Source organism: Anser cygnoides, chromosome 7 (genome assembly GCF_040182565.1).
Source record: "Anser cygnoides isolate HZ-2024a breed goose chromosome 7, Taihu_goose_T2T_genome, whole genome shotgun sequence".
In the NCBI taxonomy this organism is placed as follows: Eukaryota; Metazoa; Chordata; class Aves; order Anseriformes; family Anatidae; genus Anser; species Anser cygnoides.
In genome coordinates, this window is record NC_089879.1 from 12,310,099 (window position 1) to 12,323,398 (window position 13,300).

At 41.0% G+C, this 13,300-nt stretch overlaps 1 protein-coding gene across 4 annotated transcripts in view; it reads right to left on the reverse strand.

Moving 5' to 3' along the window:
* Positions 1–13,300, reverse strand: part of SORCS3 (sortilin related VPS10 domain containing receptor 3) — a 307,083-nt gene that overhangs the window by 32,242 nt on the left and 261,541 nt on the right. For all 4 annotated transcript variants that reach the window (XM_013174527.3, XM_067000505.1, XM_067000506.1 and 1 more), the window contains exons 15-17: positions 6,397–6,514; positions 4,754–4,887; positions 467–580 (exon numbers count right to left, since the gene is read on the reverse strand). In XM_013174527.3, the coding sequence (XP_013029981.2) occupies positions 467–580; positions 4,754–4,887; positions 6,397–6,514 (366 nt within the window). The remainder of the gene's footprint in view (positions 1–466; positions 581–4,753; positions 4,888–6,396; positions 6,515–13,300) is intronic.

Sequence of the window (13,300 nt, forward strand, 5' to 3'; positions counted from 1 at the left end):
TCTCAAGGCACTGTATACACAAAGTGAAAATGGCAGGACGGGGGAAAATTCATGAGGCTAAAAATTGCTCATTGGAGCCTCCCCAGAAGCTGCTATAAATAAGATCTTTAAGATAGAATGAGGCTCAATCAGAAACAGTGGGAAACACCTTGAACCTGCCCTTTTAAATGTTCAGCTGCCTCTCAGATACACCTTCTTGATTCGTGTTTTAATTTTGCAGCAAAGAGGAGCTCCAAGTCCAGGCTCCAGAGATCATACATCACTTGATAGCAATACAATATCTACATGTCACTTATGTTAATGTGCTTCTCCCTGTCTCTGAGGAATGAGGCAATGTTCCATACAGCTGCTGCTGCAAACATTACCTCATGAATAAGACTGGAAAGGAGCCAGGTGGGATGCAGAGGAAAAGACCATCCAGGTTCTCTTGTCTACCAAAACCAGAGAGTTGGAAAGGTTCGCTTACCCAGTGCTGTTCAAGTAGCTTTGACCAATACTGCAATCCTTGGACAGAGAAGATGGGCTGAACCAGAAGGCTGGGACACACTGGTTGTTGCTGTGCCTCTCATAGCCATAGTCACTATGGAAACAATAAGTCATGAGTGCACGAGTGTACCCATTCATCGGATTTAGCTCACTTTCAGTGATGTTTTTATTCCCCAGTGCATGTGTTGGTGGCTCTCTTCTAGATGGCATGACCTTATGGATTATGCTCATTCAGAGACAAAGTGCTTGATTAGTTTGAGGTGCACGAACAGTTCGCAGAAGGTGTGAGAGACCTGACAGCAGCAGAATTTCCAGCCTTACAGAGCACTGGAGGACTTGCGTTTCATTTGGTAACAAAACAGGGACAGAAATTCAGAAAGAAAATTATATTGTTAATTTCTTTTCATTCTTTTGCTTTGCTTGCTTTTTGCAGTCCTTGCTTTCAGAATAATCCAGACTAATTCCAAGATCTAATGACACTTTTTCCACAAGGAAGCACTTAGGAACATAAAACAGTAGGAACACTTCCTGAACAACTAGCTTGTGTGTTTATACAGACATGTATGTTAATGGCCTCCCTGCTCTTTGACCAAGCTATGACTGGCCTGAAAGAAAAACACAGTTTTGTTTTGTTCTTTTTCCCAATACTAAGTTAAAAATTACTGCCACTTTGGTAAACTAAGGATTACATGATATGTCAAATAATCCAGAGTACCAATGCTTCTTTAGAGCACCAGAGAGTGAAAACACAAATAATTGTATCTAAGACTTTTTTCTTTTTTTATAGATGCCTTTGCATGCCAATATTATGATGAAGTAATAGGATTAATTCAAAGCTTTCCAAAAGGTTTAACAGGCTCTCGCTCAGGTTTGTATGTATATCCCTTATTGGCAGGATGGATTCAAGGGGCAAATAAAAAGGGAATCTGGATTGTTGCCCAAAGCAGGTTAAAAATGCCAACAAATTAAACCTTTGTGTAAACAGAGATACTGCAGTAGCCACTGCCTTGAAAACGCTCTCTGCCCTTTAGGACACTCTGAGCTTTATCTTTTCACCTATTCGATGTCTGAATTGCCAGCAAGAAAGTCTCCAGGAAGACCTTTGGTAAGACAAAATTGTGCTATGTCCCCAGTGTCCCCAGCTGCTACTTTCTTTTTTTGGAGGGCAAAAAATCTGCAAGCTACTTTAAAAGGTTCAGAGATTCCCTAATGCTCTTTCCCTCAACATTCAATTTAATCATTCTCAGTGGGTCCGACCTGCACAGTCAAAAATGCCTGGCAGTGACTTGGTAATTAAAAATATTCAGGAGAGCTGTACTTTGCCCTAAAGAAGAAAAGAGCTGCATAAATATTTAATAAAATTAAAGACAACATTGCTGTATGCCCTCAAGGTTCTGTGCTTGTTCATTAACTTCTGGTAAATGTATATTAAAACCTCACATGCTGCCCACCTTCCTTCTCTTAAGCCCCAGGGTTTGCATAAGTTAAGGAAATAATCAAGTCCAGCTGCTGTGCTGTCTTTCTCAGAAAAACTATCTTGACAGAGTAAATAAAGAAGCAAGGGGAAGGAAAATAAAGATCAGTGAGCATTTTAATAACACTTCTGAGTTCCTTCTACCATTCTCTGTCCAAAAAAAAAAAAAAAAAGGAAAGAAAAAAAAAAGACCAAGATTTTCTATTTAAAATGACTGAGGGCTTCCAGAATCACCTCAATCTTAACTTGTGAGCAGTTGTCGAATTGGGGTCCTGGATTATGTTTTATGCCCCTGAAATTCATATCAGCCTTATATCTAACAGCAGGAAGCTGGTATCACTGCAACAAGGGCTCTGTGACCAAAAGAGAGGGAGCACAGTTGTCACAGCTTGCGCCGTAGGGCTCCCACAGACATTTGTTCTGTTGGCGCAGCTCTCAAAAGACAGGTGCAATCAAATGTAGTAGGGTGGGATGCTCTGTGACCAGAACAAACCTCCCAACCTACTTACTGGAGAAGTGTGGAGACAATGTTTTGGGACCTGCTGTTCAGGGTACGCACACAACCCCAGCTGCCAACCTTCCTCCTTTCTCTGAATCTCCATGGGATATGCTCAATTCACACACCAGAGGCAGGCCAAAATCCTGCCAGAAAAGCCTGAGTGGACATCTTCCCTTTTCAAAAGCACCAACTGAAAGAATAGGAGCTGTCTCTCCAGCTATAGATACGTACACTGGGGACATATCTTCATAAGCTCCCTTTCTAGAGCCTTCTCCTAGTCAGCAAAAATGTGTTTTTCAGCACCTCCCATTCTCACGCGGACATCCAAAAGAAGGCAGATGAATCATATCCTAGAATAATGTGCATCTTGCCATGGTCTAAAGAACTGCCTCATCCTTTAGAAGTCAAAAGTCAGAGCCCATGAGTCCACCTTTCTTCCTTTTTGAAAATCACCTTTAAGATAACTCAAGCTTAGCACCCCATTTACAGCACTAATTTTTTTTTTTTTCAAACTACCTTCTTCCAATTAGCCCTGCAGACTAGCATCAAATCTCACCCTTAAATTGAAGCTGGTTCTTCTGATTTTCCATTACCAGCTGTAACAATCCTACAATTGGAAGCCAGTTAACGATTCCATTGGCAGTGCAGAATCTGAAACAAAAGCCAGCTTGCTGTCCTCTAACTGCATTTCCTCTGCAGGACTGACAAGGTTAACAGCAATATTCTCTCATGTTACTGGGAAACTTAAGCAAAAATGATACTGTACGTATGCAAGGAGCAGGTCAATTAAATGAAAAGGTGCATTTTGATGCAAACCCTTTTCAAGGCAGAACAGCACTTAAGGCCAATTTAGCTACTGCAGTTTTCCACTTACAGCTTAGAAAAGACAAGCTTCACTGTGAAATTATAAAGCTGGTGAGACACAAAGCTGGGGGAAAAAAAAAAAAAAGAGCAAAGAAATTAGCATTTCTGGAGATCAGTTCTTGGCACAGCTCAGAGGCATATGCCAATGCCAAGGGCAGACATTGCAGGGCAAAATACTTTGTTCATCTTGCAAGTTCCCATGATGAGAACAAAGGGGAAAGATCTCCCGAGTCAAGCTCAGGAATCCCAGATGTAATTTTGGCATTAGGAACAAATTAAGCATCCATCCAGATAAGATGAAAATCTCTGTTCTATATCCCTGAACATCCTGTAAAGCCAAAGTACTCCAGAATTCAAGAAAACACCTTGGTCTATATTTTTATTCATTTTTGCAGTATATCAGCGTGTCCATGATCTGAAAAGACCCATGAGTCTTGGCTAGTCTGGATCCAAATAAGTGTGCAGATCTCATGCTTCACAACTCTTAATGCAGGATTCAAAGGTAAGTGAAGTTTTCATGAATCACACTGATACTGCATCAGTCACTGATCCTGATAACCTCCTATAAAAATGAAAACCAGTTTTCTCAGCTGATCTTTTCTCAGGGTATTTTCAACCTCATTTAAACGTCATCCTGATCATTCAGGCTCAAACATCACAGCTACTGACAGTCTTAAATCTTTGAAGTATTGTCTATCATGGGTTCCCCATAGGAACTCCTTTTTCAGAGATCCTGGGCTGTTATGCATTCCCCTAACTCCTGCCCCTGAGCGTACAAGAAATATCAAACAGTGGTTCATTCTTTCTCCATTTTTATTTTTAAGCTGCTTTCAAAATGACCTTAAAGCAGTTTAGAAATTATGGCCAATGAAGTTGGAAACACCAATATTTATGCAAAGCAAGTGGCTACATCTGACAAGGGCGGGCTGCACAGACATGTTAAAGAATCATTTTCAGAGATTTCTCAATAAAACACTGAGAAAAAGCAGCAAATGGTTCCCTGGAATTCAAAGGAATAATAATCTAAAAAGTGTATGTTTTGCTAGCGTGCTCCCTAGGTATTCAGTGACCTTTGAAGTGAGGACAGAGAAATTCCCTTTTTCTTCTGTAAAGGACATGCTTCGGACCAAAGAGAAAAGTCCTAGCTGTCACTCTTTGAAAATGATGGACATTAAAATGTCAATCAATACTTGCATTTTTTTACTTTTGAATTCCTGGCTTGGATTTCAAGCCTCCCCTGCAAACGACATGGACACCTCCCTCACATTACAGGTATGAGGATCACAGTTGTGCTATACGGTACACTCACAACCATGAAGCTGCATAAGACCCAGTTTCCCCACACATTTTTTTTGCCCAAGGCAGTAGCTCAACCACTGCCAATGCTACAAGAAGAAGCCCTGCAAAATTTACCAGAGTCACATACTCACCACTCAAAGTCTCCTTGACCACAGACACACGGTTCAGATACCACTGTTCGGGAATAGTCCCGACCTAGAGAACACTGGGCTCCAGGCTTGCGTTTTTTATAGATCTTCCTCTCTCCCATGACACAAGGTTCCCCCTTTGACAGCCAAAGAAGAAAGAAGAGAAAGAAAATCAGAGAGCTGTAGTGGCATCCAGGCCCTAAACCACGCATTTTGTCTAAAGATGCAAAAGACAATGAAAGCATACAATTACCACATGGAAAGTGGGGAGCTAAGAGTCTAGTCCCCTTCTGTGGCTTTGCCCACTCAAAGGCATTTTGGGAGGACCCATGAGTGCACTGTGTTCAGCACCGAGTTGGGATGCTAGCCACAATGTGCCCAAAATGGCTGGGTACCCCAGTCATTGCCAGCACCTGGTTACATCATATTTCAGAAGGCATCTGTCAGTGTCTCTAGTCCTATGAATTATCCTGAAAAGGCAGTGGGGACATACCCCAAGGTTTCTTCCACATCAGACAACATCAACTGCAGGAAAAACTGCCCAAGTCTAAAACCCAGGGTAGGCACAAATTCCCCTTTCCTTTCCCTGATAGACCTGGCTTTGTTATGGACCTCAAATAATTTTGATGGCATGTTATGTCTGGCTTTTTTTGCACACAAAGGTTTTCAAGAGTGTTACTAGGAGTAGCTAATATAAAATAAATGTTTGACATTTTCGTGAGTTGTTATAAACACAATTTTCTTTGAGCCAGAAATAATTTGTCTGCATAAAAATAAGAAAAGAAGACAAGGCCTAATTGAAATACTTCTTTCCCATTAATAGCAATTCCCAAGATGGCTGCCTGGTTACACACATGTCCTCCCTTTTCTTTCATTTAAATTACTTTCATTTATTCTCTTCTATGATTTTAGTCATCTGATACATCCTTGCCTAATTAATGCTCATTTCTAATTCATGGATTTATTCAGGAAAATCACAGTGCCAATAGTTCTGGCTACAGTTCGGTTCCCCTGCAGGGAGCGGGACATCATACTGCTGGCCAGTAACCCATAAGTAATCTTCAGAGAGTACTGAACTCCCTCAGTTCTAGTGGCTTCAGGACCTAAATATATCCACTGTGAAAATAAGCCAGAATATATGAAAAAGAAAGCATGTATCCTTGAATAAAATGAAATAATTTGGTCTTCTCTGGTGTCTTCTATTCAAGGACTCCCCAGAGTTTTACAGACACCTGCAGTACCTGAAGGATGAATAAATGTTTTTATTTTCATTTTTGAGTAGGGAAAATAGAGGCAAAGTGAAATAAAATTATTTTCCTGAGTCACTGACAGAGCTACAAAGAGTTCAATGCCTCCTACAATTCAATCGCAAGGTGAGGTTTTACATTGCCCTGAGCATTGAGGGCGAAAAGATCCAGCTGTTAAAATGGAATATTTTCACACAAAGAGAAGTTAACAATCTTCCTAACTTGCCTGGAGAAGACTGGCCCCATATTTATTCATGCATATGCTTCAGGGGAAATAAAGCATCAACAGGTTAGAATGGTGGCTTGATGGATGCAAAAATAACAAGTGTATTCCTACCTGGCATTACAGAATATCTGAAAAGGAGTCCCCCTCATCCCCTCCCTACACAGTCCAAGTACCTGATTGTGCAAATGCCAGGTTTGGTAGTCATCTTTGTTACACCTCCGGCTGAAAATAGACTTGTAGTCCACTTTGACCAGCTGCCATTCAGAACGGAGACTGAAGTGTCCAAAAACTCTGCACACGAGAAAGGGAAGAAGGAACCAGAGTCAGACAGGGATACGCTTCCCTTAAGCAAATCATTTCTCATGAATCTCAGCTGCAGAAACCAACACACTGCCATGCAGCTTAATGTCAGAAAATGTTATTCAGTCATGTATAACACTTTCCTGATCCTGTTACATCCTAGAATTATTTAGCCCTTTCCTGATCTCTGTGCAGCTTGTGTCGGAAGGTCTTCCAAGTCTTCTGTACTTAGCACAATGGGTCATGAGTGTAACGCGAATATCTAGGTATCACTCAGAACAATAAAAAACCACTCTAGAAAGTAATGTATCTAATGCCAAGGGAGCTACTCTGATGAATATATGTTTAGGGTGTCTCAAAATCAAGCTTTTCTTAGCTTACTCAATTTCTGTACTACTGAACTTTCTGGTTGCACAAATTTACTACTTATGAATTGTAAGAGAAGCACCTGAAATAACATATTTGGGATATGGATCATAAGCAAGCAACTTGCAAAGGTGGCAGCCTCCCTTCTAACTAGTAAAAGCTGGCTGCAGCCAGTAGGAATGAAATTATACTGTCACCACTGTAAGGTTATCAGTAGAGGTTTTTCTTAATTATTTTGAGCAGGTCACACATCATCATCAGTCACTGATCACAGTCCATGGTTCACCTAGCTAAGTACTAAGTTGATTTTCAGGGTGAAAATGGCACATTTTCCCATGCAACTCCAGAGGAACGCAAGGCTCATACTGAGTAAAGCTGTATGCAGGAGCAATTGGAGCTGAAGGGTCAGCACTCAGAAACAGTGGGGGAAAGACTCAGACTGTAATTTACAACCGAGGCACAGATCTGTTACAAATGGGATCATGAAAGAGATCATGTAAAAATTAAATAGCACCAGAGGCTTCTGCCCAAGCTCGGACCTACAGCACCACCAGCAGCAGAGTTGTTTGTTGAACACAGGTCTCTCTAATTGCCTTCCCAACTATAGAGCCCTCCTTCGACTGTAGGGAAAGCTACATACTTAAGCGTCTGGAAGAGAAGGACCACAGCAACAAAAAGCACTGGTGGTACAGATCACCACAAATACTAAGGGAATCTATATGTAGAAAGCTCATGCCATGGACAAAAAAAATGAAAAAATGAAAAAAAAAATCATAGTAAATTCATGATTTAATTAAGAAATAACACCAGGTACCTAAGCAAAAGATTCCACCCATGCAGAAACATTGCATGTGTGTTACAGGGTGCTCTTTTTTTGATCAAGTAACAGCCCCCTATTCCCGCGGCCAGCCATGATTTTCTCAGCAGAGAAGCTTTTCAATCAACTGCAGCTGGATTTCCAAAGAGGTGTGTAATAGGAGGAGATTAGGGCAGGGACACGGGTGACCAGACTTTAAAAGCCATGTACAACGCTACAACTTCTCATCAGCAGGGGAAACACCTCAGTCCACATAAACAACAAAAGCAACAGAACACAACAATCAAGTTGATTTGTCACTGTAACAAAAATTCTTGGTCACCTAAAAAGAATCTATAAAAGAACCTAAAAACTCATTCAAAATACAAGTTCCAGATTTCAAAATTCTCTATGTACTGAAACCCAAATCTTTTCTGACAGTCATACAGCAATATCATTGTATCACCATTACTGCAAAATTTACAGAGCAGAAAAAGAGTGTTTTTTTCATTACACCAAATCTTTCACTAACTTACATTTCAACCAAGCCACTTATGAGATTAAAGTTTTTGATTTAAATTATTCCAGGCTAAAAGAGAGGGGAGAGAGATGATTTTCAAATATTCCTATGAAAATGAAATAAAGTACAGAAATTCTATTGAGTTTCCTGACTGCAATCCAGATCCTACTGTGCCCCAGCATTACTCCAGTTCACCTTAATTTACACAGTAATCACTCAGTGTCGCTGGCTTTGCTCTCCCCTCACTGCTCAAACTACTCCTCTCGTACACTATAGCCTGCGCCAAAATTCATCTGCCTTAGGCTGTTTTTCATGAAAATTGTCTCAGCTCGTGGGTATCAGGGAGAGAAAGTGGGGTTGTGGGTTTGCTGTGGACATCTTTCTACATTCAAGTTCTGCCTCATGGAGACAAGCTCTAAGGAGCTGACAAGGGGAAGGACACAAAACAAGAAAAAGCAGCGACAGATGTGTACACAGGTTAGAAATGGGTAGGTGGGAAGGACTTGTCTGTAGGAATGGATTTATTAGGTAGACTGTTCCTGACTCTGGTCTGGAGAACAGTTCTTACTGTAGTCCCAGGTGTAGGGTACCAGTGATAAGAAGCAACAGCACATCCAGAAAAGGCTACAGAAGAAACTGCAAAACCCGTTCCTCAACACAAAAGGCACATTGTGAACCAAAATCAAAGCAAAGAAACCACAGCAATATCAGGTGCCAGGGCACTTGTGAGAAGGAAAGAATGGGAAACAGAGGGGGGATGCAGGAGGTCCCAGAAACCACGCTCCAGTAGGAGGAGTTCTAACTCCAGCATAGCTCCCAGTTCTGCCTTGGCACTGGCTAAATCTCACCGGCTCTTATGCCACAACTGCTTTCAGTACATGGTCTTGTAGGATGCTCATCTGGTCACGGCATTATTGCACTACTAGGCAGCTCTCCCATGAATCTTGTTTGTCTTGGATTTGAAGCATGACTGAAATGTCACTCCTGCAAGGCAGCAACTCAGCAGGCAGAAATCATTTAGTCCAGCAGATTTATGCCTGTTCAGGATTTGACCTGCCTGTGCATTACACAGAAAATCTAGCAAGAGGAGGGGAGAACATAATCAAACACAAACACTTGCCTGAACTCAGAAGATAACGGGGCTGGAGAAACCCAACACTTCATCAGCATCTCAAGGAAAACGTTATTCCTCAGACTCAACCTTAGCTTACTGTCCAGAAAAAGAGTAAAAAGCTTCTTTGTGCTACAAAAATCAAGCTACCAAAATCACTTGCTTTTTAAATCTATTAGAACAAGCTAAAAATCCTCTGCCATTGAAATTCTTCTATGATAATTAATGGAAAAAACGAGGTTTCCTAAGTGGAAGGCAATATATTAACATTCCAAAAGCACAGAGCATTAGCTACTCTTTAATTAAATGATTTCAAAGAAGATCTTTGTATATAATTGCTATAATTTAGATGAAACAATACTACACTAAATGTAATTAGAGGAGTGTGAACAGAGAGGAATGTTTTCCTCTGCGCTGCAGAGATAGTTCTGGGTCACCTCATTCCTAAAATGGCAACTTCCCCCCTCGCTAATAAAAAGCTTCTTGAGCCTGATCAAGCATTGCAGCGCAGCCTTCAGAGACGAGAGCTACATATACGCAGCAGCTAGCAAGCAACTGCACCTTGTCAGCACTGCTCGCTAATAATGAACGCAGCCCAGCTGCCGGTGGTACTTTTCAGATGGAGAGATCAGCCCACACAACGAAGGTTACATTACGTTTTAAGATGACTCTGTAGTGGGTTTGAAACTTCTACGAGAGTAAGCAAATGAAAGAAATGGAGAGAAGTGCTGTGCTCTGGTCTCCAAACAGTTCCAAACTCTCAAACAGATTACCCTGGGAAGCGATGAAAACCCTCATCTTTTTTGGAATTAGAACTAAGCTAAACAAACCATCACACGAACAAACCTTGATGTGCAAAATCAGGTGTTGCAGTTGAAGTCTACTTTCATCAGTTTTGTGAACTACCTCACTGGATATTTTCCCACAGCGACCAAGGTGCATTCACACGTCCACCTCTACCATCTCTGTTCTAGGGCTGCCAGGCCCAACCAAGAAAGCTAGGCAGAGAGCTCAAACATTTATATTGCTGGTGTTCACCTCTCAAGAAGTGCTCAGCATTAAGTGCTTTTGGTAGGTACATCTGGATTTCTGTATCCTGCACAGCTGATCTGTGGAAGGGCTGTGAATGGCAAGACAGAAGACAGCATACAGGAGATAACCACTTCTTGTTAGCCGAGGACAGAAAAGTTTTGCGTACTCATTACCTCAGCAGTCTGACATGATTTTTCTCAGTTTTGAGCCTCTCTTAGAAACAAAACAAGACCCCAGGAGAGAGAATGAAAAAGGGCTGCCAGGAATTTATTTTTCTGTCCCAACTGGCAAGGCTTCCCATAGCTTTGAAGATACAATCTCATTTATTTTATCCAATTCCTACGTATCTTTGTTTCCCATTTACTTAGTTTGTTCACTAAATTAGCAACTTTTTTTTTTCCTAAATAGAGCTAAACTATCAAGATGATACAGAGGAAAAGGGGACACAATGTACTATGAATTTTGCCTCAATAACCTTGCCTACCATGGTCTAACTGAGAGCTCTTAATTGCTCATTACAAGGGTAGAAGACAAAAGAAGGGAGCTGGTTGTTCAAGGTCCTACTCTGGGAAGTCAAAATGAAGAGAATGTTCTGATTTTTCCATTCATAGCAGCCTGATCTGGAAGTCCTTGAGAAGCAATAAATACAAGAGCCCACATGGCATTTAGACAGTCAGGTGTTTTTTTTTATTTTGGTCTGGTTTTTGAATGAGCTCAATTTAACAACGGTTCTCCGAACTAAGCCATGGAATGGCAATTTACTGGCTTTAGACAGGATAGATTTTGTTTTGTCCCTCAGAGTAAGCAGTTAAAACACCACATAAAATCTTAGCTAATAGGACAGCCCCTTCTCAACTGGCTCTATGCACCACTCACAGTGAAACCATTGCTAGGAAATGAAAAAATGCTTCTCAATCTCTTCTTTTGAGGAAAAAAAAAAAAAAAGGCAAGGCTTTTATTGCCAGGGCTTGATGTCATTAATTTGCAGCAAAATTACTAGGAACCCAGAAAACAATTCTGAAATGCTTACAGATTCATGATGGAGTCATTTTGGAAAAGGTCATTGGTAACACTGCTATAATTATATCTTTCATTAATTTTTTAAATACACAATAACTTACAAATGTGGTATATACTGACCCGATAACCTTGCACTGAAAGTGTTTAAAAGGCTTTTTACACTTACACAGTATGCTCTTGATGGATTGCATTGTTTTTGCCTTATCATTCCCTGCATTGATGATAGCTGTGCTTTTTATGCCATTCAATACTGCCCATTCCTGACAGGTCTACCGGAAACCTTGGATGATTTGAGGGTGACAAGACAACACCTCATCCACCTCTAGGCCATAGAGTCAATCCTTGTCCTTGCCTAGGTATGAGAAATGGATCTTCAAGCATAGTTCCTGCATTGCTCACAGGAAAAGCATCAGCTATATCCACCTGGATCCATCCCCGTTGGTAGTTTCAAACAAGCTGCCCAAGCACGGAAATAGAAATGTCTTCTCATGGCTAAATCAAGTTGCTTTCTATCATTTCCATAGTAAACTGTCAGGACATGATATGAAGCAAGCATGCGTTAAAGCTGTCTGTATTGAGCTGGTCTGGATATAGAGGAAAGACTTCATGCTTGTAATGGGAGATAACTGTCAAGACTGGTAATTCCCTCTGTTCTCAGCTGTGCCCATCAGTGAGATGACTGAAGATACAAAGGATGGAAGCAAATGCTAAGGTCATCTTCGCTACAAAAAACATCAAATATATACTCCTTTGTGAAGCATTTTTCCTTCACTGGACATCAACAAGGTGAGGAGGATTAAAAGGTACCTCATTTTGCTACCCACAAAGTACCCTGGGGACCTCTGAAGTCAGGTTTTAACAGGGTTAGGCCCTACAGAATAGACAGTTTATGTTTGAATACCTAAAATTGAAATGAAAGCAAAAAAATACACGTAATAGATAGCATCTTAATCTATAGATTAACCATACAAGGAGATAGACAACAGAAAACTACACGGAGAGCAAGCCAAATATACGCTTTAGTTAATAATACTGAAGGAAAATATAATTGCAGTGTCATCACAAGTAGACTGCTTATTTTAGGAAAACCTGAAAGCAATCTTGTTGCTTTTTTTTTTTTTATTGTGAAAGAAAAATGCTTGCAAAGGAAGTGTCCGAGCAAGCAAAAGAAACTAGTAAAATCACCCAGAACAGTAATGTTTCAGCTGACCAGAAACCGTGCTTTTGTCACAGGAATGGAGAGAGAGAGAGAGAGCGAGCAAAGCAAGGTTGCCCTCTGCTTCCACTGAAAATTCTTCTTTATTTACATCTGTGCCTCTAACGGGTAACGACAGGAGCAGTAATTTAATGGAAGGACCCACGAAGTGCTGGTAAGTACAAGCTGGAAGAACAACCTCCTGGCAGAGAAACCTTTTTTTTTCCAATTCCCTTCAGGCAATGAAGTTCAGGGAAACCAGGGGAAACCAAAATCATGACTGCTTGGTTTGGATTTTTGTCCCCATTAGTCAGGCTACCCTGGCCCTACATTATGTGGAACAGTGGTGAGACCATGCTAGAGAGCCTGGCTCAGTGCACACACTTACAGAAGGACACGGTACATAAAGGTATCTCCATCACTTGTTGACAGTTACAGGTTTTGAGGCAATAAAAGAAAATGCTGAGAATTTCACATACCCACAAAAAAAAAAAGCCCATTATGAAATCTGGATCTGAAGCCATCTGTAAAAAAGTAGCAGTAAAGCAAGACTAGCTCCTGTGTGCAGGCTGAGCTGTTAGGGCTGAAAACACACAAGCAGCAACAGAACAATTGCAAATTGTGCTGGTGGGGTTAGGTTTTATGAATGGGGAGTAAGAGATGAGCCATTTCTCCATGAATTAAACATCAATCACGACTTTAGAGAAAACCAAATGGGCTGTGTAACCTCCTGATTG